We start from the raw sequence: 22,359 nt of genomic DNA on the forward strand, positions 1-22,359 counted from the left end.
AGCTTCTCTCCACTGTGTGAGCGTCTGCCGGCCGGAAAGCGAGCACAGCGGTGACGTCTGACGTCACCGCTCTGCTTTCCGGCTATGGCGCTTACACAGTGGAGAGAAGCAGAACGCCGGGGACAGACACCGGAATGTAAGTATGTACTGTTTGTTTTTTTTACGTTTACGCTGGTAACCACGGTAAACATCGGGTTACTAAGCGCGGCCCTGCGCTTAGTTACCCGATGTTTACCCTGGTTACCGGGGACTTCGGCATCGCTCCAGCGCCGTGATTGCAACGTGTGACCGCAGTCTACGACGCTGGAGCGATAATCATACGATCGCTGCGACGTCACGGATCGTGCCGTCGTAGCGATCAAAATGGTACTGTGTGACAGTACCCTAAGAGGTAGCTGATGCTTGGATAATGCAGCCATCAAAGATACAGGCTGTTACTGAGGCTGCATCAGTAAGGAAGATGGCATATGATGTACCAGTACGTTGACTGTAAGGCGTTAAAGAGATGGTGTCAGTTCAGCTACTCCCAGGCATAAGATGGGAAAAATTACCTATCCTCTCATCTGCAGTGTTTAGTGCTGCACACAGCATGTTTGTCTCCGGTCTCCAACTCATAATATATATATATATATTTTTTTATTTCCCCCCCCCCCCCCCACTTCCTTTAGGTGATCATGTCATCTCACGCTTTAAGAATGAAGTGGAACGGATGGGATTTGACATGGATAATGCATGGAGAATTTCTAACATTAATGAGAAATTCAGGTATGGAAGATTTATATGAACACATGAGCAAATAATTAATTTGGCATCCAGTAGTAAATATTGAGTCATTTGTATACTTTTATTATGGGCATTCTATTGATTGATGGTATTTAATAGCAGATTTGCCATGTTTCGTTTTTAATATGGCAGCTAATACTTAAAGGATAAAAGGCAATATCAGAATATGCTGTTACTGTAGATAAAAGTATTCAAATGACCTGTTTCCCTGACACTGTTCATTCACTACATTTGTTTCACCACTTACGGCCTTGTAAATAGGATTACTCGGTAATTTACTTCTGCAATATAGCCCTTTAATACTCTTTAAACTGTGAATTTGGTGGTTGAGATTTGACTAATGCTTGACTCTATAATATTGATGGCATAACTATTTTCCCCCTGCCCCCTTGAGTAATCTCATTGTGTGGATTATCAGTGCCAACTATCGCTAGTGATACATGCATACATATAGTCCTTTAATGTATTTTGTTCTGTGAATCCTCGCTCTAAGGCAGGGGTCCCCAACCTGTAGCTCAGGAGCCACATGTGGCTCGCGGTCCCATGAATTGTGGCTCGCGGCTGTCTGTCAGCTTGGTGCATTAGCTCCACTTGAAGCAAACAGTTATGAAGAGCAAATCTGAAAATGGTGAATTTTGTGAGCAGCCCTGAACAAAAGAGCAGATCTGGATGCACATATACTGGTCTTGGGGGTTTTAAGATGATTTAAGAGAAGGTGTGTGAAGCTGGATGTGACAGTGTCTTGGGAGTGCTTTATAGGAGAATACTGAATGGGGGTACTGTAGGAACCCCTGGATCTTTGTATACTGCTTTGGGGTGATTGATTTTTGTGAAAAAGCTTTGGTTACCATTATTGTGAGGGCGGGGGGTTTGGGTGGGAGCTGATTGTGGCTCGCGACCCTCTCTCAAGGCTGGATGTGGCTCGCGACCCTCTGAGCTGAATGTGGCTCTCAAGGTCAAACGTTGGGGACCTCTGCTCTAAGGCATGACACAACTACCTGACTGTAATCAGAAGACAGACTTAATCAGTCTCTGTAATTGCTCTAACTTTGTGTCTAATATACTAAAATCCAATGGGTCCCTGGTTCAATAGGCTCAGAATAGATATGCCATTGTAGTAGCTGAGTGATGGTTTTTGTAACTTCAGGTAAGATTAGAGATGGTGACTATAAGCAATCCATTGGCTTTAATTTTGTAAACTGCAATAAAATGATTAACCCCTTCAGTCAGGGGCTCGTCGTGGGTATTGCTAGCGTTTCTGTTGGTATATAAATTGTCACACAGTGGCCTACTTTTTTTTTTTTTTTAATTTATTTATTTTTTTGGTGTATAATCCAGTGGTGAAATTTTTTTTTTCTAAAACACACACGTCTCTACCCTCTAAGGCTATGTTCAAGCTATCCCCAAGAACTGATTGTTCCAGCATGGATAACGGACCCTGAATTGGAGAGTGTTGCCAGTTTTCGTTCATGGAAACGTATTCCTGCTGTGGTGTACAGGTAACCCCATAGTACTGCCACTAACGCTCCCAATTCTGTGGCCGTCTAATGTTTAAGAAAACATGGCACCTAATCTGAGAGCATCAGAATGCTGAGACTGAGTCCCTGATCCCCGCATTGTCCCTTACTGGGCTACTTGATGTAGCTATGCTAAAAGCACAGTTTTATCAGCAGTACATAAATCACTAGAGGACTAGTAAGCCTGTACTCCTCCATATTCATGAGCTCTGTATACACTGTGCATAGGTGGAAAGCTGTCAATCGGTAATGTGAACAAGGTTATATAGGACTCTGTAGATCTGCAGCAGATAAACAAAAATCTGACTGCAAATTTATCAAACCTGTACCAAGCAGCCTGCCAAGTGATAGCTAGAATCTGTTCCTCTGCAACTACATCGTGCTGCTCCCAGATACAGTAGCAACACTGCCCCACATATCACATCCAACATGTATAAATGCACGTTGTATTGTTTTTATATTGTAGGGCTTATCTGTAGTGAGACGCCTTTCAAATATCTTAGTTTTCTTCATTGTAGCCTGGAACTTCTTAAAATACTCCAGCACTAGCTTCGTCCCTTAACGGTAAAGCTGAAGTCTTTATGCTGACGTGTAAACGCAACTTTTTGAACTTTCGTGTTGAACAATTATGACGAAATATGGTATTTTGTCAAATCTAGCACTTGAAGTTTAACCCCCTTCATGATCAATGACTTTCATGTACATGGCTGTGTCCCTGTCTTGATTCAGGCTCAGAAGCTGAGCCCGCACTTTATCGCGAATATTATCATCTGTAAAGTGCCTCTAACAGCTACATGTGGATCTCAGATGGTATGTCATATGTTGGCTCCCTACCCCATGCAGGCTTGTACAGAGCCTGTGCTTTCCAGCAGATGGCTGACAATCGTGGACAGCAGCATTAAACACTCAGACAGGAAGCTCGTCATTGATCCCGTGTACCAGTCACTGTATTCATGGCACAACTATGGGTTGTCATGACAGCTGGTGGTCTGCTGAAGACCCCCGTGCCTTTCATCACGAGCCTCTTGTGGATGCCGGCGTTCATAGATCTAAATTTTTGCTATACATAGCAAGGCTGATGCACTACTATGTATTGCACAGGCGATCGGATGATTGCAACTTCAAGTCTAAGGGGACTATTAAATACAGTAATTTCTTTTTTGTTTTGTGTTTTTTCAAATCGCCCCCGTTAAAAATGAAACCATTAAAATTACACATTTGGTATTTCCATGTTCAGAAACGTCTGCTCCATCAAAATAAAAAAAATTAGTTAACATTGTAACAAAAAATAAACTCTAGAATAACCTTTTTTTTTTTATTTTTTTTTATTTTTTTTTTATTGAGCCACAATATTGAAATAAGAGGCGATCAAAACATTGTTTACCCTAACAAGTCAAAATGTCAGTTTCTGGCGCCAGAAATAAGCCCTCACACAGCCCCAGATCCTGAAATGAGAACGTTACAGGTCTCTGAAAATAATGACAAGTGTGTCTAAAATCTGGAAAAGCCACATTGATGTAATAGAATCCAAGTCACGAAAAAAGCCATGGAACAAGGTTCAAGTCGGTGATTGAGGTAGTCACAGCAATGCACTGTTGGAAATGATGACTCTGGTCCTTGGTGTTTACCACCTGCCCTCAAGTTGCAGTAGATCGTTACATGGCTGGTGCTCTACTGCTTTCTGTTCTTACAGGCACCAGAATAATGGAGCCGTTGTTGCGCGCTGTGGGCAGCCGGAGGTTAGCTGGTGGGGATGGAGGAACGCAGACGACGAGAACCTTGTACAATCCATAGCCAAGGCTTGTGCAATTGACAGCAGTAGAAGCAGTTCAGGCAAGATGGCCAACGGCTCATGTTCCCGTAACCATATTAATGGAGTACTTACAGATATTGATTTTGGTAAGTAGTAATATTGGAAGGGAAGTCTGCGTTGACAATTTTAATGGCTAGACTAGTGAAGTGTCTTAATGTACCCTCAGATTCTTCTTTGTCTAATGCACCCCCGTTTCCGGAGAACCAACCACAAAAGCTGTTGATTCTTGATGCACGCTCCTATGCTGCAGCAGTCGCTAACCGCGCCAAAGGTGGAGGCTGTGAATGTCCTGGTGAGTTTTGTAATGGTTTTGCGTAAATTGCTACTTTGTTTCCTAGGTACCAGTTCTAAACTTTAAATGTATATCCCTACAAGAGTGGGAAGGTATAGATAACCTGCACAATTTCTGGAGACTAGACATTTGTAATGTTTCCTGAAACGCCCATAACAATATATAATCTTAAGTCGTCAGCGGCTCCCACTTTCTTAAAGGGAATCAATCAGAAGGTTTTTGCAGTGTAATTTGGGAGCAGCATGTTGTAGGGGCTGAGAACCTGATCCCAGTAATGATGCTGTTTTAATAAAATCGGATCAGTACAAGACTAGGAATCACAATCAAACTAGTCTTCCTGCTGTGTAACCCTACCCCACCACTGACTCTTTGGCAGTGACAACATACAGTATGCAGAAAGCAATCAGGGTTGTCGGCAGGGCTATATAGTGATCGGCATTCTGAGCACTACTAGATCTGCAGCAGAGAAAACTGATTGTACCAAGGATGGCATGCTGACCTGAAACACTGTGGGGGTAAAGTTCACTTTCACCCTGCAGTGGGCAGTTTAATAATGCTATTGACCTTCAGATTAACCCCATATATGCAGGTAAATGGCTTTTTTTTTTTTTTTTTTTTTTTCTTTCTGTTGACGGGTTCCCTCTAACAAAGGGAGGCTTTGCATATAAATGGTGGTGGGCCAGCATCATCAGAAGTGCTTGAGTATTGCGAGTCCCCGCAGCTGCATGTACTCAGCCACAACACATGCAGGGATTGCCTAATAGCTGGGAAAAGCATGGAATCGCTGGGACTCTTAAAGGGAACCTGTCACCCCCAAAATCGATGGTGAGGTAAGCTCACCGTCATCAGGGGCTTATCTACAGCATTCTGTAATGCTGTAGATAAGCCGCCGATGCTACCTGAAAAAGGAGAAAAAGAGGTTAGATTATACTCACCTGGGCGGTCCCGCTGCTGGTCCGCGGTCAAATGGGCGTCTCAGGTCCGCTCCGGCGCCTCCTATCTTCATTCCATGACGTCCTCTTGTGGTCTCCACGCTTCGGCGCAGGCGTACTTTGTCTGCCCTGTTGAGGGCAGAGCAAAGTACTGCAGTGCGCAGGAGCCGGGCCTCTCTGACCTTACCGGCGCCTGCGCACTGCAGTACTTTGCTCTGCCCTCAACAGGGCAGGCAAAGTACGCCTGCGCCGGAGCAGCGGCGCGGAGACAAGAAGAGGACGTCATGGAATGAAGATAGGAGGCGCTATACCGGACCTGAGACGCCCATCGGAGCGGGACCGCCCCTGGGTGAGTATAATCTAACGTCTTTTTCTCCTCTTTCAGGTAACATCGGCGGCTTATCTACAGCATTACAGAATGCTGTAGATAAGCCCCTGATGACTGTGAGCTTACCTCACCATCAATTTTGGGGGTGACAGGTTCGCTTTAACATATTACTTGAGCACTCCCAAGATGCTTGGAAAGCACCTGAGCCTAAAAATGTTTTTTTGTATTCTGGTTATCTATTGGCTTATAAAGGGTCACCCAATTTCTCTAGAATTATTTTGTCTGGGATTCCTTATTTGTTCTTTTAAAACTGGTATAGTGAGGACTGGGTAGATCAACCAGTAAATTTTTAAATGGACTGGCATTAGTTTTGAACCCTTAAAACTGACTGCGCTTAACACATATTGGAGGGCAGCTGAAACCTCGATGGGTGTCTGGGACCCTAAGCACGGAGACAACTAGTGATGCGGCCTCCATGTCCGTGCACCTGGGAATGTTTGCTGCTCCAAACACGTTTAATACCCCTGACAGATTTCTTTTAACTGGAGACCCCCACACTAATAATTATAAAGCTTAATAAATTAGACCGTTTGCTGCTTTTTGACTCCCTAAAGAAAACTGGGTAGTAAAGCTGCAGGCATGAGTCTTTACAGACTGAACAGCTGTTGTATCCATGCCAGACATCTGGCAAGATCTATGCGGAGATGGCTTGTTAGCCTGAAGTTTGTAGTATTGGATGTTTCCTGTAGATGTCTGCAAATGCCAGCTGACAAGTGTCGCAGTATTGCGTTCATTTATGCAGTCATTGGGCATGACCTCTGCAACTGAAAGTTGTTTTTTGGGGGTGTTTAAAAATGGTTGAACCTTTATCCACTAAAGTTGTGCACTGTTTTTTTTTTTTTCTGAAGGATTTTGGAACAAAAACTCCAAATCCTCAAGCTTGTGAGATTTCACGCAGTCTTTACTTTAGGACTTTGTGCAAATATCCTTGTAAGTAGAACTTGTGCTCTTTTCTTTAGAGTATTACCCCAACTGTGAGGTGGTGTTTATGGGAATGGCTAACATACACTCCATTCGCAAGAGTTTCCAGTCTCTACGACTGCTATGCACTCAGATGCCAGACCCAGCCAAGTAAGTGATTTTTGCCAAACTTCAGATTTGGCTGCTTCTCTTCCTTGCGGTCTTCAAGCAGATCTGACTACAAGTTAACAGCCAGTGTGTGGTAAAAGCAGGTTTTTCTCTTCCTCAGTTGGCTGTCTGCCCTGGAGGGAACAAAGTGGCTGCAGCACCTCTCTATGCTGCTGAAGTCCTCTTCTCTGGTTGTGCACGCTTTGGATCGTGATCAGCGACCGGTTCTTGTGCACTGCTCGGACGGATGGGACCGCACTCCACAGATTGTTGCTCTCTCCAAACTCCTTTTGGACCCTTACTACAGGAGCATTGAGGTATGCTTTGTCACTGACCCTATCGCTTACTCCTCAGTACTGCTGTTAAAACCCAAACAAATTTCCAGACAGGTGTCCATCATAGAATATACTGTAGAAGATAATTCTACATGCTAATCCCAGATCGCCCCTTTCACATAAATGGTATTAATGTGACATGAATGTAATGTGAACTGTAAGGCTATGTGCACACGTTCAGTACTTCTTGCGTTTTTTTTTTGTGTTTTTTTGGCGGTTTTCTGCTGCAAAAAAAACGCTTACATAATGCATTCTGCAACTTTTGTGCACATGCTTCATTTTTTTTTTTTCCTGTGAAGAAGAAGAAAAATGCAGCATGTTCCTTTTTTTTTTTTTTTTTTATTTATTAATTTTTTTGGCGAATTTGCTATATTATTGCATTGGGACGCTCTGGAGACAAAAAACTGCAAAAAATCCTGAAACGCGAGTGGATTTCCTGCGCAGGGAGTCCGGTTTTGCTCAGGAAAATTCTGCAGACATTCCTGAACGTGTGCACATAGTATAACTTGTCTCCCTGGAATAAAAATAATTCAGCATAATCCTTAATATCCTAGATATTATGTATATGTAAGATGACAGTGTGCAACACATCATGCCATAATTTTTTTTACCCTTGCCACAATCTTTAGGGTTTCCAAGTGTTGGTGGAGACTGAGTGGTTGGACTTTGGACACAAGTTTGCTGATCGCTGTGGCCATGGAGAGAACTCTGAAGATCTGAATGAGCGCTGCCCGGTGTTCTTGCAGTGGCTGGACTGCGTTCACCAGTTACAGAGACAGTTCCCTTGTTCGTTTGAGTTCAATGAAGCTTTTCTGGTAAGTGGTGATTAATGATCGACCATAATGGCTTCCTTTATAACATGTTGTATCTAGTCTATTCTGTGTCTTATGTGATGTAGTAAAATGCCTATAAACAATCTGCTGCTAGATATGTTAAAGGCTCATTTTAAAGGGGTTGGACAATTTCTTTTATAAATGTGTTGATTCTCCTCCTGTACTTTTTAGTATTGACCACCTCAGTCTTCACAGCGTTCCTATTCTTTAGTTGATGATGGGGCTTGTGATCAGTCGGCATACTTTGATTGAATGAGCTTTCTCATGTGAAGTAGGCTGCTGAACAGGTCTGGTCCCAGGCTCCTCCAGTTTCTGCTGTTTTGATAATGGCTATGCAGCTTGTAAGGAAAGCTGTTCCTACAAATGCAGGAGGAGAACCTGTAAATTGCATCCTTGCCACATCTGTTAAAAAGAATTCCTTTCAATCACATCGGTGAGCGGAATAGTGGCTTAGACTCTCTACGCTAATCAGGCTGAACACTTATTTATATATTTAGTAATGGCACTCACTGACTTGGGTTATTCTTCAGACATTTGATTAATCTGTCATTAAACGAGATGTCTATATTTGAAGTGACCATTGTTCTGATCATGTACACCTTTTACTTATCAGTAATAGTATCACAATCTGACCTTCAGTTGTCTCTTATCTTCTAAAACCTATTTGTTGTTGTTATAGGTGAAATTGGTGCAGCACACTTACTCATGTCTGTTCGGTACCTTTCTTTGTAATAATGCCAAGGAAAGATGTGAAAAACATATCCAAGAGCGGACATGCTCAGTTTGGTCACTTTTAAGGGCTGGCAATCGTTCCTTTAAGAACTTGCTGTATTCCTGTCAATCAGAAACTGTAAGTAGCCTTACATTAGAAATCCAAATCCCTGTGAAATATCCTGTGGACACTTGTGCATTTATATAATGAGAAGTGTATCTGATGTACAGCTTTTCTGTTCCTGCATATGTTACAGGTGCTGTATCCCGTGTGCCACGTTCGCAATCTAATGTTGTGGAGTGCCGTCTACCTCCCTGGCTCGTCCCCATCCACACCCAGTGAAGAATCCTGTACCCCATACCCAACGCCTGGGCCTGCTGCAGAGGAACCACCTCTATGCAGGTGAGACTTTGAAATATATGTGAATTTGATTAAACCCTCTTTAATCCCTTTAAGAGATTAATCAGTCACACTTTCTACAATTATTTTGCAGTATAAAATGGCTGCCAATCACCTGATGAACAAACTATCTTTTGTGCAATGGCAAAGTTCTCGGGCAGCACATCGTCCTGTGTAAATAAAATTTGCACAGCTGAGAACCATGGCAGTCTAGGCAGTGCTCAGTGCAAAATTTACTTTGGTCTGCCTGTGTAAACCGGAAATTGACAGGACTACCGTCTTGTGAAATCCAGTTGGGAAAATAATGAAAACGTCAATGTTATAATTAAAAATGTAAAGTATATAGTGCAGGCTTGTATGAATCAATTACAAGCTTTATTTATATTTTTTTTTTTCTCTTAGGTTACACAAGACCCGATCATACGATGACCTCCCGACTGCCTGTGATATAACTGTCCCCTGTGTAAACAGGCGCAGCAGTGACCCCAGTATAAACGAGTGGCAGGAGCATCGGCGTTCTTTGGAATTGAATGGAATAGCAAATTCTGCAGAAGAGTGCCAAGAGGCAGAGAGACTACTGCTGGGGGCACAGCTCTCCATGGCTGCTGGTGTTGGGGAAGGACAAATGGAAAATATATTACAAGAAGCCAGCATTGAGGAGGGGGGCGGAGAGGAACCAAATGGAAAGCTTGTGAATATAGAGGAGGCGGCTAAGGTTGAACAAACTGAGAAATGTCAGGACTCTGAAAAGACAGTAGCAGAGGATAAGGACTCTTCTAGTAATGGTGCATCAAAGACTGAGGACAACCCAGGAAAGGGCGATGGGGAAACCGCTAACCTCACTGGTGGACAATGTACAGACTCTGACCAACTGCCTTGTGAAACTAGTATTTGTAGCCAGTCTGAAATGGAGACGGTTGCTCTGCTGTGTGAGGGACAAGACAGTCAGGTTGTTGGAGAGCAGTCTTCTGATCCAGAGGAAAGTGAAAGCCAAGATTCAGACTTATTAAAAGAAGAAAATCTAAGCTGCCCAAGTTCTGATTTTTCACAGAATTTGCTATTGCCCCATGTCCTTGAAAGCTCCACAGAAACTCTGGTAGATGATATTTCAACTTCATGGCCATGCAAGCTAGACCATGTGACAGCAGCAACTGAACTTTCATTGAAAACTGAACCGGTGTCTGATGAAGGCATAATTATGATGGGCTTGAAGGGGTTGCAAAACCATGATGAAAGGACTCATTCTTCTCATCCCTGTAATCATAGTGCCTTTCCCCCCACTGAATGCAACTTGCAAAATGTGTGTAATAGGGACCAATCTTCCCCTCCTGTTGTTGATGGACCATGTCTTAGTGTGGACAATCAGGGCAAGCTCTCAAGGCAGAACTCTAGTTCAAACAACCCCCAGGTGCACCTCAGAAACTTCCCACACAAGTGCCCTTTGCATAGTTGTGGGAGACACCGGATTGGGAGTACTCCAGAGCAACCAGCCCGCAATCACCTGGATGATGATGGGATGCCTTTATATGTAGATGCAATCCAGCAGAGATTGAGGCAAATGGAAAGTGGTCACCAGCAGGAGGTGGAAACTTTAAAGAAGCAAGTGCAAGAGCTACGTTGTCGGCTTGAAAGCCATTTACAAATTGACTCCTTGCGTTTCAATGGGGACTTTACAGATGAGGTGGTAAGTTCCAATAACCACAAACTAATGGACTCTAACCTGATTTATGAAAGTATATGGCAAGGGAACTGATAATATGGTTCAGTAGGATACCATTTTGCTTTGAATGCCATGCGTCTTATCTTAAAGGAAGCCCGTCACCTCCCTCAGGCATTTGTAACTAAAAAAAGCCACCTTGTGCAGCACTATTGCTGCATTCTGACAAGGTGGCTTTTAGTTCTTGTTTCTGGCCCTGTTGAAAATTTTTTTTTTTTTTTTTTTTTTTTAATTTGCTCCCCATACCTTGAAATCACCACGGGGGCAGGTCCCCCCCCCCCCCCCCATTCCCAAATCCAGACGCCTCACAGCCATCAGGCCTCTGGGCGCCTCCTCCTCTTCCTTCATCATCGTCCCCGGCACCTGCACTGTAAGTTCGAAGGGCAACGCAACTGCGCATGCCCCCCCCCCCAAAAAAAAACAGCGCAGGTGCTAGGAACGCTAATGAAGGAAGAGGAGGCGGTGCACAGAGGCCATGAGTGACGGCTGTGAGGCATCTGGATTAGGGGGAAAGACCTGCCCTGTGGCGATTTCAAGGTATCGGGGACAAATTTTAAAAAACTATTTTAGCAGTGCCAGGAACAAGAACTAAAAGCCACCTTGTCAGAATGCAGCATTAGTTCTGCACAAGGAGGCTCTTTTAGTTACAAATGCCTGAGGGGGGTGACAGGTTCCCTTTAAGTTGCCAGTTTGACTATGGCCCTGGCATATGTGATGACTAGCTGTCAATGGCTAAGGCAGCCAAAAGCTGCATGTGGATAAAGTCAGTTTGGCAATTGTTTTATTGTGTAACACAGGGGTCTCAAACTCAGCTGGGTATATGAGCTGCATATAGAAGAAAAATGTGAATTTGGGGGAGCCCCATTCTTTATAGGACAAAGTGACAATTTTATGCCAGCAGCACTTTATTTTGGTAGAATGTGCCCTTGGATGCGCTTTCAATTGAAATGTATTGCCGCAGAGACTCTGCACAAGAATACCAATGCATGCCGCCGGCCAATCAGAGCCCAGCAGTTGACATCTGCATGCTAGTGTATAACAGCAGGGGTGTATCTAGGTTTTCTGGCACCCGGGGCAAGAACTTAGTCACGTGCTGATGAGCTGCTCTTCTTAATTCGACATTCAGTGAAAAACAAGCAGGAAGAGAAGCTCGTTACATGAACGTAAGTATGAAAATCGCATGAGTGACGCGGCCATGTGTTGACTGTTGGAAGCTGCAGAGCGGTCACCTGACAGTGAGGATATTACATGCTGTTGGGATTGGCATGCTACAGGGCTTCATTTTATAATTAAATGGTTCGTCCAGGTTGGAGATGAGAGTCCTCAAGTCAATATTGGCAACTGCATGTGGCCCGTGGGCTGCGTGTTTGAGACCCTGGTGTAACATGCCGTATTTCATATGCCTTGTTTAAAAAAAAAAAAAAAAAAAAAAATTGCCATACAAGTAAATGACTGAATTCTTGGTCTATTTCTGCACTGAAATTGGTGACTGGCAATTGATGGCTGTTAACAGTTATATTGTATATAAATGTTACTCTTTACAGACCTCAATTCCTGACTCTGAAAGCAACAGAGATCCTAGCTGTTTGTCAGGCTGCAGTACAGAGCTCTTCTCTGAAGCTAGCTGGGAGCAGGTGGACAAACGGGACACAGAGGTACAGCATCATGGATTGTCACCAGTGGTAAACGCTGACAAGTGACATCACAGCGTTGCCCCCCACACTAATTATATACAATGTGCTTCTGTCTAACATGGGCGCAGCAGTGTCTTAGGCCATGCGCACACGCTGCGGATTCCATTGCGGAATTTTCCGCAGCGGTTTTGATAAATCCGCAGTGTAAAACTGCTGCATTTTTTTTACTGCGGATTTATCGCGGTTTCCGCTGCGGTTTTTCACCTGCATTTTCCTATTGGAGCAGGTGAAAAACCGCTTTGGATTCCGCACAAAAGAATTGACATGCTGCAGAAAATAAACCGCTGCGTTTCCGTGTGGTTTTTTCCGCAGCATGTGCACTGCGGATTTCATTTCCCATAGCATTACATGGTACTGTAAATGCATGGGAAACCGCTGCGGATCCGCAGCAAAATCCGCAACGTGTGCACATACCCTTAAACTACAGCTCCCAGCTATATTGCTACTAGAGAAGTAGCACCTGGAAAATCTTGGCAACTGTTAGGATATTGGTACAAAGTCATTAATGTAATCCTTGTGGGAAAAGCGTGTGAGGGCTCAGTATACCAATCTACATTGTGTAGTAAGCTATTGTCCTGCTGGAAAATCTGTATAAAGCCCCTATGCATAGGAGTACCACTTTCCACATGACCGTGGACATGCGGGAGGGATTAAAGTTCACTTTAGAGTTGAGCTGCTTGCCATTGAAAACCTAAAGGAAACAAATTCTTATTTTGCAGTCTACTGAAAAAATGGCCCTGGAGACCAATTGTAATTGTATGTTGCCATCTTTAGCAAATGTGACCCTATTGGATACTTGGAGCTTGCCATGCAGTCCTAAGCTAGATGAGCAGTCAAAGCATGGGTCATAATTTTGTAAAAGAACAAATGGAATTCACTGGCTAAATGGCCAAATCTAAAGTCAGAATTCATATAAAAAAATTTTTTTTATATAAATAAAAAGGCCAGTATTGCTGCTGTGGAATTAGACAGGTGATATCACAACTCTGTGCCTCCATACAAAGCTAAATAGCTCAATTTCATTAGAAGTATTCAGGAGCTAGGTTCTGTGGTGTTGCAACATCCTGCAGGATTTGTATTAAAAACCTGGCTGCTCTACTGGAGCAGCAGCTACATGGAGAAAACCAACTATATCCTCCCAGTAGCTGCTCGCTTCCAGTTAGCTGGTGACCATTACAGCCTCCTGCATGGCCCTGTCACTAGTGAGCATGCTGTAATCACTCCTCCGCATGCTGAGCAGTAAGTGGCAGCCTGCTCTACAGTGTGTGGTGTGCACACTGACAGCCTTACTATGTTCACATGTTTTTTGCTGCTTTATGCAAATTTTATGCTGCATTTTACAGTACCAGCAAAAGCTGAGATTTTAGAAATCTCATGCACTTTTTTTTCTTTCTAAAATCGGCAAAAAAAAGCCCCCATTCAGGTCTGTCAGCAGTCAATGGAAATATAGGAGCTTCTACTTTAGCTTTTCCAGATTCTTTGTTCTACCAGTAAATTGGTCCTTGCTCCCCATAAGAAATTCAGCGTCATCTGCACTTCTAAATGCCCCACAGTGTGCCTAAACCACATTTTAGCGTCCACATGTTAGGCAGGCTCTCGGCGCTATAGGAATGCCAAATTTACAGGTGCATGTCTCCAGAAGCATGAGCTGGGCACAATGTACTGGTCACTACAACAGCAGTTCGCAATTTTCACTCAACATCCACTGCAGCTTGTTTCTGGAAAACACCCATGGAGTCAAAATCGTCACTACATCTGTAGATAAATCCCCAAAGGGAGGGTCACTTGAGGGGAATTCTGCTCTTCTAGCACTTGGGGGCTCTGTATATGGATCCCGCAAACTGTTATAGGAAAATCTCTTCTCCAAAAGGCAAATGGCCGCCGTCCCGGCAAGTCTCTCTGACTAAGCAGTACTGTACAGCCACATATGGGGTATTTCTACATTCAGCAGAAATTGTGGGACAAATTTTGGTGCAATTTCTACCCATTTCCCAGTGTGAAAATGTAAAATCTGAGGCAAAAACATTTTTTTTTTTTTTTCCCCCCCCCTTACAATGGTATAAAATTCTGTGACACTGGTGTCAATATGATCACTGCATCCCTAGATGAATTCATTTGGGGGTGTAATTTGTAAAATGGGCGCTTATGGGGGGGGGGGGGTTCTGCTGTTCTGACACCTCCCCCAGGGGCTCTGCTAATTTGACATAGCACCATCAAACCATTTCAGCAAAATCGGAACTCCAATATGGCTTTTCTTTCCTTCTGAGCTTTGCACTATGCCTTTAAAAGTAGTTTGACCACATATGGGATATTTGCATACTCGGGAGAAAACGGAACACAAAATTTGTTGTGCAATTTTTCCCCGTTACCTCTTGTGAAAATAACAAAAAAATTAGGGCTAAAATTTGTGGGAAAAACATGATTTTTATTTTTCATGGCTGTTATAAACTTCTGTGAATCACCTGGTGGCTCAAGGTGCTCACATGCATCTAGATGCATTCCTTGAGGGGTCTAGTTTCCAAAATGGGGTCACTTGTGGGGGGTTTCCACTGTTTAGGCACGCCAAACGTGACATGGTTTCTTCTAATTATGCCAACAAATTTACATTCAAAAAGTCAAATGGCGTTCCTCCCTTCTGAGCCCTGCCATGGTCCCAAACAGTAATTTTCCCCCACATATGGGGGTATCTGCATGCTCAGGAGAAATTGCACATCAAATTTTGGGAGTAAATTTTTATCTTCCACATTCCAAAAATGGCCATGATGCACCTGAGGGGTTAAACTTCTTGAAGTCTGTCACTTCAAATGTGGTATGGTCCCAAAAAAGCTTTGTAAATTTTGATGGAAAAACTAGAAATTCTTAACATCCTTAACTTGATGATATATAAAAAGTTTCAAAATTGTGTAGATGTGGGAATTGTATAACTATTTTGTGACATGACTCTCAAATTTTTATACCCTTTAATCAAAGTTTGTGAATATTTTTGCAATTTTCAAACACAAGTCATATTGACATTATACCATCATAAAGTATGTCACAAAGGCTCAATCAGTGGGATTGTAGTGTTCCAGAGTTATAACCACAAAGTGATACTGGTCAGATTTGTAAAATTTGGCAAGGGGGTTAAAGTAGAAATGTTCTTTCAGGTGAACTTGTATGAAGCTGAATTTGCCGTTTGAACGTGATGTCTATATCGGTCTTCATGCCTGAAGCCATTCCAGTCCAGAGACCTGTAGTTAGTCCGGGCATTATGGTCCATACATGACTTTTCACCAAATTTGCCTGAACTCCTGTCTGGGTTTCAATCTGAAGACTGGATCTAGGTGTTGGCCAGCTGAGTTAGACTATAAGGGTATGTGCACACGTTGAATGGACCTCTGGATTTTTCCGCAGCGGATTTTAGAAATCCGCAGGTAAAAGGCACTGCGTTTTACCTGCGGATTTTGTGTGGATTCCCCTGCAGTTTTACACCTGCGGATTCCTATTATGGAGCAGGTGTAAACCGCTGCGGATTCTGCACAAAGAATTGACATGCTGCGGAATGTAAACCGCTGTGTTTCCGCGCGTTTTTTTCTGCAGCATGGGCACAGCGTTTTCTGTTTTCCATAGGTTTACATGGTACTGTAAACTCATGGGAAACTGCTGCTGTCCCGCAGCTGCAGCTCCGCAGCAAAATCCGCAACGTGTGCACATAGCCTAATGAAGAAAAATCATTTTGGGGGTTAAAGGGTAAAAAATCCAATTGTGGGAATCGCTACTCGATCTTTTATTTAAAACGTTAGATTTTTTTTTAAACTAACTTTGTTCAGGGGAAAACCCTTCACAAATTAATCAAAACCACAGATCCTGAATATTAGTGTAGATATTGTGATAAAAAAAACTGCAAATTTTAAGCAATTGTCCATTGTTGCTGTTTTTTGATGGTTATTGCAGGTGACAAGATGGCTTCCAGACCATTTAGCAGCTAACTGTTATAACTGTGAAGGCAAGTTCTGGTTGGCGAGCCGAAAACACCATTGTAGGTAAGTTCTACCAAGAGCTCAGAAGACCTTAATCTTACCCACTGTCCATCCATATTGTAAATGTTGCTGAGTTACTATTCACCAGCACACAAATGGGCAACAACGCCAATGCAACCTTTCTCCATCTCAGCCATGTTTCCTTGCAGGAATGCTGAAGCCGGGGCTGAAACGTGGTGAGCTTTTGTTGAGGTTGGTTAGATGGTTTGTCCTTTTGCAATCACCAAAACTAACTGCATCTTCCCCATTCAGCCCTACAGCTTTCACGTGTGTATAACATGTCCTCTGAAAAGAAGCCGAGACCATTCTGTGTGCAGTGGGAAAAAAATCAGGGCAACAACTTGAAGAAAATCTTACTTTAAACTTGCATACACTTTTTTTTTTTTTTTTGGACTTGCAGTCTAAAAATGCACGTGATTCTTAAAGGTGCAGTAATTTACAAAAAGCACAAGCTCAATGTTGGCATGGCAGGTTTATCAAGATGGAGATTTTATCAAACATTTGGAAAATTGCATCTAGCCCTCTCTATATAACAGCATATCCTTTAGTCACAATTCTAACTAAAGGAGGAGCATGTGTCCAGACCTGTTCATTGGCCTCATCCAACTGAAATACTGTGCCATGGGAAAGCCATGTCTTTATTGGAGGAGTCTGATGGACAGGTCTGGTCATGTGTTCCTCCATAACTGCCATTTTGAGAACTGTATTTCTGTGAATGGCTTCCCTAAAGTGTATGAGCTTTACAGAGGAGGAGAACCTGTAATATGTATTTGTGTAACAACTTTTTAATAGTGCAAAAGATTTATTCCAACTGGTACACTATCCAAGAGGTGCTCCTGTTTCTTCAGCAGGTGACTTATTTTAGTGGGTTCCCTACTGAAACAAAGAATGAGATGTGAGAACGCTAGGTCTGTCTTGGTTTTGGTACTTTTTTTTTTTTTCCTTACATTCTGAAACACTGGAGAGAAATTGTATCAAAAATCCCTCTTGTACACGTGTACAAAAGTGATTTGTGTTCACAATTGTATGTCTGTGACTACTGCCCAGGGCTGTACACAGCTATAAAATAGAAGTAAAACAATAGTTTAGATGGAGACTTTTGCTTGTCCCTTTTTGACCCGTGTATAAAAAAAAAAGCGTATCCCTTTTTCCCTCCCTTCAGTTTGTAGATCTGCAGTTATCTAACAAATGCATGCTGGCTGCTCCCTATAAAGCAGTGCTATGCTAGGGATTTGTTGTGTATAGCATTTCAGCGCATGTGCTCTGCCTCCTGCTTGCATGTTGTTCTCGGAGTGCAGGTTTACTCAAGGTTGGCATAGGAACATTGTTATGAGGCATTTTGGTCATTTCTGCTGACTGAATATTTGGTGTAATCAAACACATAGGGCTAATTATGCAGCATTTTAACAAAAGACAGCTAAAAGATGACAAAGGTCTGTTTTTTTTTTTTTGTTTGTTTTTTTGTTTAATAGTGTTATGCATGCTTGTGTGCCCCCCCGGCTTGATTTTTCATATACCCAAAGGCTTTCTTAGATCAGCAGGGGGACTAGCAAGGATTTTTTCTTATTCCTTTCTATCAATCAATGCTCCAGCACAAACTTCCCCATATGACTCGCTAGTCTTAAAGTGGAACTGTGACCAGGTTGACCATACCTCCCAACTTTCGAGGAAGGGAAAGGGGGACAAAGTCAGCGGCAAATTTTAGGCCACACCTGACCACACCCATTTCACAACTAGTCACGCCCCAACCACACCCATTTAGCACTTCTGATCACAATGTTTCGTAAACAATAATAAACAAAAAAAGATATGGCCACACATGAGGCTCCATACTGTGTAATGGCCACACATGACGCTCCATACTGTATAAGCGACTTGCTGCAGCTTGCAGTGTGTATATAGACGGACCTGCTGCAGGTTTTTGGAGATGTGTCCCTGTTCTGGGGGTCTGTGATGCCCAGGTTGTAGCCCCAGGCTGCTGGCTGATGTCGATGAGCATGGCAGATAAGTGCCGCTTATTGCTAGATATATTGGTAATTGGAGACAGTAGGTCTGCTGCAGCACCAGGGTAATTACGGTAATGCAGGAGCAGAGGCAGCAGTGTGTGTGTGTGAGAGCCCTGGCACACGGACACTGCCATCTGAGCAGTAAAGTTCCTGGTGTGCTCTCGGCCAGGGAGTGGTGAGCTGTCAGCTGTGATGGAGTGCAGACAGTGCACTTAACTTTCCAGCAGCAGCAGCGTGTGCTGAGTGCAGGAGCCTCCCCTCTCGCCTCCCTTGTAACTTACCCTCCTCATCCTCCCTCCGTTCTCTACTATCGAGGAAATAAATCAGGGAGGAAGCGGAGAGAGGGAGACTGGGAAGAGATCTCCACTCCAAAGTGTCTCTGATGGCGGCTGATCAGACCTGGCTGCGAGAGTAGCTGTGCTCAGCCTCTGCATGGTCACTGCCTGGAGTTTATTCTTCGCTGCTTCCATCCCATCCCTGTCTAATATAAGGGGGCGTGTCGGCTGCTTCTGCTGTGTGCGGGAGAAGTAGAGTCCCGGTCGGGACTGCGGGGCACAGCCTCAGAATCGGGACAGTCCCGCAGTATGAGGGACTGTTGGGAGCTATGCGTTGACCATGTTAAACATGGCTGCAGAGCTGAATGGTTTGTTTGGTTCTTTTTTTTTTTTTTTTCTCCTCTCCCTTAAGGAGTGTTTTTATCAAATTTATCACCTAAAAATTCCAAGCTAACTGGGTATTAAGAGATTTGTCTCCAAGGATGTGTACTGCTCTGCATGAGGCTGACCAATCCTAAGCTGGCAGCAATACCCATGGGGGGAGAACACGCACCCATGATGGCTTGGAGCAGGTGTCTTTGTGGGGAGTTTAGCAGTAAGATCGGTGAGGAAAGCAGACTTATTACATGTCTCACAACTTGTAATTACGTTTGTCTGCAGAGCTGTGTGATTTACAACCACTTCTACCATGTCAATGCATCACGGATGTTTTAGCAGTGCTAATCTCACAACAGCCATTTCTGGTTGGAGGGGCAATACAGCCCTGTTTACAGCATTGGGGATTACTCTGCTCTGCTGTACTGGGCCTCCCCACCCATACACTGGCTGTGATAAGTGAAGTGCTGTGTGTAATGGATATAAACAGCTGAGGAGAAAAAAATGGCGCAAAATAGGGTCCTATCTGATAGTAATTACTGTCCAGGTTGTATGGCTGCTGCAGATCCATGGGTGATTACACCAGAGAAATATGTAATAAATGGAAGGTTTGTGTCTGTTTACATTATTTCCAGCATTTGACGTTTCTTCATCACCTGGCAGCAGATACAAATTTATTTATTTATTTTTTTTCTACACATTTCGAAGTGTAGCCCTCCTTTTCATGACACAAACCACATCATTGTGTGTAATAACACTCCTCTCTGATCTACTCCAAGCATGTTGTAGTAATGGCCACCTCTGCAGTGAGATGGTTACAGTAGACTTTTCTGTGTGAGACGTGTATTAACTGACGTCTGCTCTCCTCACTGAACGTTCTCATTCTGAACGCTTATCACCTCTCCTCATAGTGCTGTGCTCTACCTCCCTCCCCCTCATACTGGCTGCTTGAGATGAAGGCTAAAGTGTTTGTTTACGTCGGTTTTATTCAGTCGTCATGACAGCACTAACGAGAGAGGGGATCCGCCCTTCAGGGACAGGAAACCTACAGAGATAAAAGGGCGGCACCTCTCTCCCGCATCAGTTGGTTTCCTGTCCCTGACAGGGGACCCTGCAGAGGCCTTTTGAAGAAAGGCGAAGAAATTGGGACCCAGGTCCGACTCACCGATCCTGTAGGCGGGATGGCCCCTTCCTCGGTGTTGATCGCGACGCTGGAAGTGCCGCACCACAGAGGGCTGTGGGGGTAGGCAACAGCACGGCAGGAGCAGCCTTCAGACAAGGGGGAGTGCTGTCTCCAGGGGTGTCCCATCGCCAGGTGCGGGTAAGTATGCTGTGGGAGGCCCGCATTCCCGGCTGGTGGCGCACATCGCGGCGGCGGTACTCTTGCTGTCGGCATCCCCTCTCACCGGCGTCCTAATCGGCGCACACATCGCGGCAGTGGTTCCCGGGCAGCCGGACTACGCTGGAGCGTCCCCTCTCACCGGGGTCCTAATCGGCGCGCACATCGCGGCAGCGGTTCCCTGGCAGCCGGCGATGTGCTGAGGCGTCCCCTCTACACCGGCGTTCTAAGCAGCACGAGCGCTGCGTTCAGCGTTCAGGAAGTGTCGCACCGGAGGTGACGCGCATAGGGGGGCGGGGCTTAGCTCGGCAGCAGGCAATGACGCCCGGCGCATGCGCAGTGCGTCGCGCGGGGAAAAAACATGGCGGCGCCCGTTGGTCTCCCCTGTATAGTCGGCGTGCGGTATATCTGACGGCGGTACTTCCGGACGAAGATCGTGAGTACCATTGGCGGGGGTCTTGGGAAGGGGAGGGGCCTCCCACACGCCGGATTGTACCAGGCAGTTCACCAGGATTGGCCGGCTGTCCCCCATCAGGGGGAGGTACCTTTAGGGGGCCGGCTACTTAAGGATTCAATGATGGCTGCTTCATGCTTCATATCCATTGTTACAATGGAGTCTCAGGAGCAGGTGCAGTTGCCTTCTGAGCAGCAGTGTCATCCCCTGGAGAAGCCCCATGCAGCAAACACCCAGCGACGGTCTAGTGGCAGTAGTCGTCCTGGGGGTAAAGCTGATCAATCTGCTAAAGCCGGAAAGTCCTCAAGCCGGATGGATATTGCTTCGGTGGAGAGGGTCCCCCCGCAATCTTCGGTACCACTTGGACACTGTAGGGGTAAGTGATCATCGTGAAAGTTCACTTAGTGATTGGTGTCCCTCCTTATTCCCTTTTTTACATCAGGGAAGAAAGCGGTCCTCTAAATCCAAGCACAAGGAATGTGCAGAATGTGGTATTCCTCTCCCTGACGAATACGTTAAAAGACTATGTGGTCCGTGTATCCAACGTCTAATAGCGGAAGAAACACCAGATTTTGCTTCTAGTCTGAGACAGATGGTTAGACAAGAGATTAGGAGCTCTACAAGATCTCATTCTCATAATAGGGGGTCTAAAATAATAGACCCTGGTTCCCCAAGTTCACACGAAAGTGACTTAGGAGATCTGAAGTCGGAAGCCTCTCTCTCATCAGTATCCTCCTCGGGTTCTGAATATGAACATTCTTGTTTTTCTTTTGATCGCATAGACCGCCTCGTTAAAGCGGTAAATAATACAATTGGAATTGAGCAGACGCCGCCAGAGAAATCCATGCAGGATGTCATGTTCAGAGGTCTGGACCGTAAATCCCGCCGATGCTTTCCGGTGGTGGAGAAAGTTAGCGCCCTAATTTCCAGAGAATGGAAAAAAACGGAAAGAAAAGGTTCTCTTCCTCCATCCTTCAAACGGAAGTATCCGTTCGAGGAGTCTGCTTCGGCCACGTGGGATAAAGCCCCGAAGCTTGATGCGGCTGTAGCCAAGGCTTCTAAAAAGTCCTCTCTACCATTTGAGGATCTGGGGACTTTAAAGGACCCACTGGACAGGAGGGCAGATGTGTTTCTCAAGGGAGCCTGGGAAACTTCAGCAGGGGCTCTCAGACCATCAATCGCTGCCACCTGCACGGCACGCTCCATGATGGTGTGGCTGGATAGCCTGGAGGGTCAGCTGAAGGACAAAACCCCGAGAGATTAAATATTATCCTCCCTCTCTATGATTCAGGGGGCTGCGGCTTACCTTGCTGATGCTTCAGCGGACTCAGTTAAATTGGCGGCTAGGTCGGCCGCACTCTCTAATTCAGCCCGTAGAGCAATCTGGCTGAAATGTTGGCAAGGAGAC

At 44.6% G+C, this 22,359-nt stretch overlaps 1 protein-coding gene across 2 annotated transcripts in view; it reads left to right on the plus strand.

The window, feature by feature from the left end:
- MTMR3 (myotubularin related protein 3) overlaps nt 1-22,359 on the plus strand; it is a 63,139-nt gene that overhangs the window by 35,107 nt on the left and 5,673 nt on the right. The window contains exons 8-19 of one of the 2 annotated variants that reach the window (XM_077297027.1): nt 669-765; nt 2,169-2,282; nt 3,994-4,199; nt 4,280-4,405; nt 6,685-6,796; nt 6,915-7,110; nt 7,758-7,943; nt 8,641-8,811; nt 8,930-9,075; nt 9,475-10,756; nt 12,334-12,444; nt 16,417-16,505. In XM_077297027.1, the coding sequence (XP_077153142.1) occupies nt 669-765; nt 2,169-2,282; nt 3,994-4,199; nt 4,280-4,405; nt 6,685-6,796; nt 6,915-7,110; nt 7,758-7,943; nt 8,641-8,811; nt 8,930-9,075; nt 9,475-10,756; nt 12,334-12,444; nt 16,417-16,505 (2,836 nt within the window). The remainder of the gene's footprint in view (nt 1-668; nt 766-2,168; nt 2,283-3,993; nt 4,200-4,279; nt 4,406-6,684; nt 6,797-6,914; nt 7,111-7,757; nt 7,944-8,640; nt 8,812-8,929; nt 9,076-9,474; nt 10,757-12,333; nt 12,445-16,416; nt 16,506-22,359) is intronic. The other variant, XM_077297037.1, reaches the window with a different exon arrangement.

Source organism: Ranitomeya variabilis, chromosome 1, assembly GCF_051348905.1.
Source record: "Ranitomeya variabilis isolate aRanVar5 chromosome 1, aRanVar5.hap1, whole genome shotgun sequence".
Taxonomy (NCBI): domain Eukaryota; kingdom Metazoa; phylum Chordata; class Amphibia; order Anura; family Dendrobatidae; genus Ranitomeya; species Ranitomeya variabilis.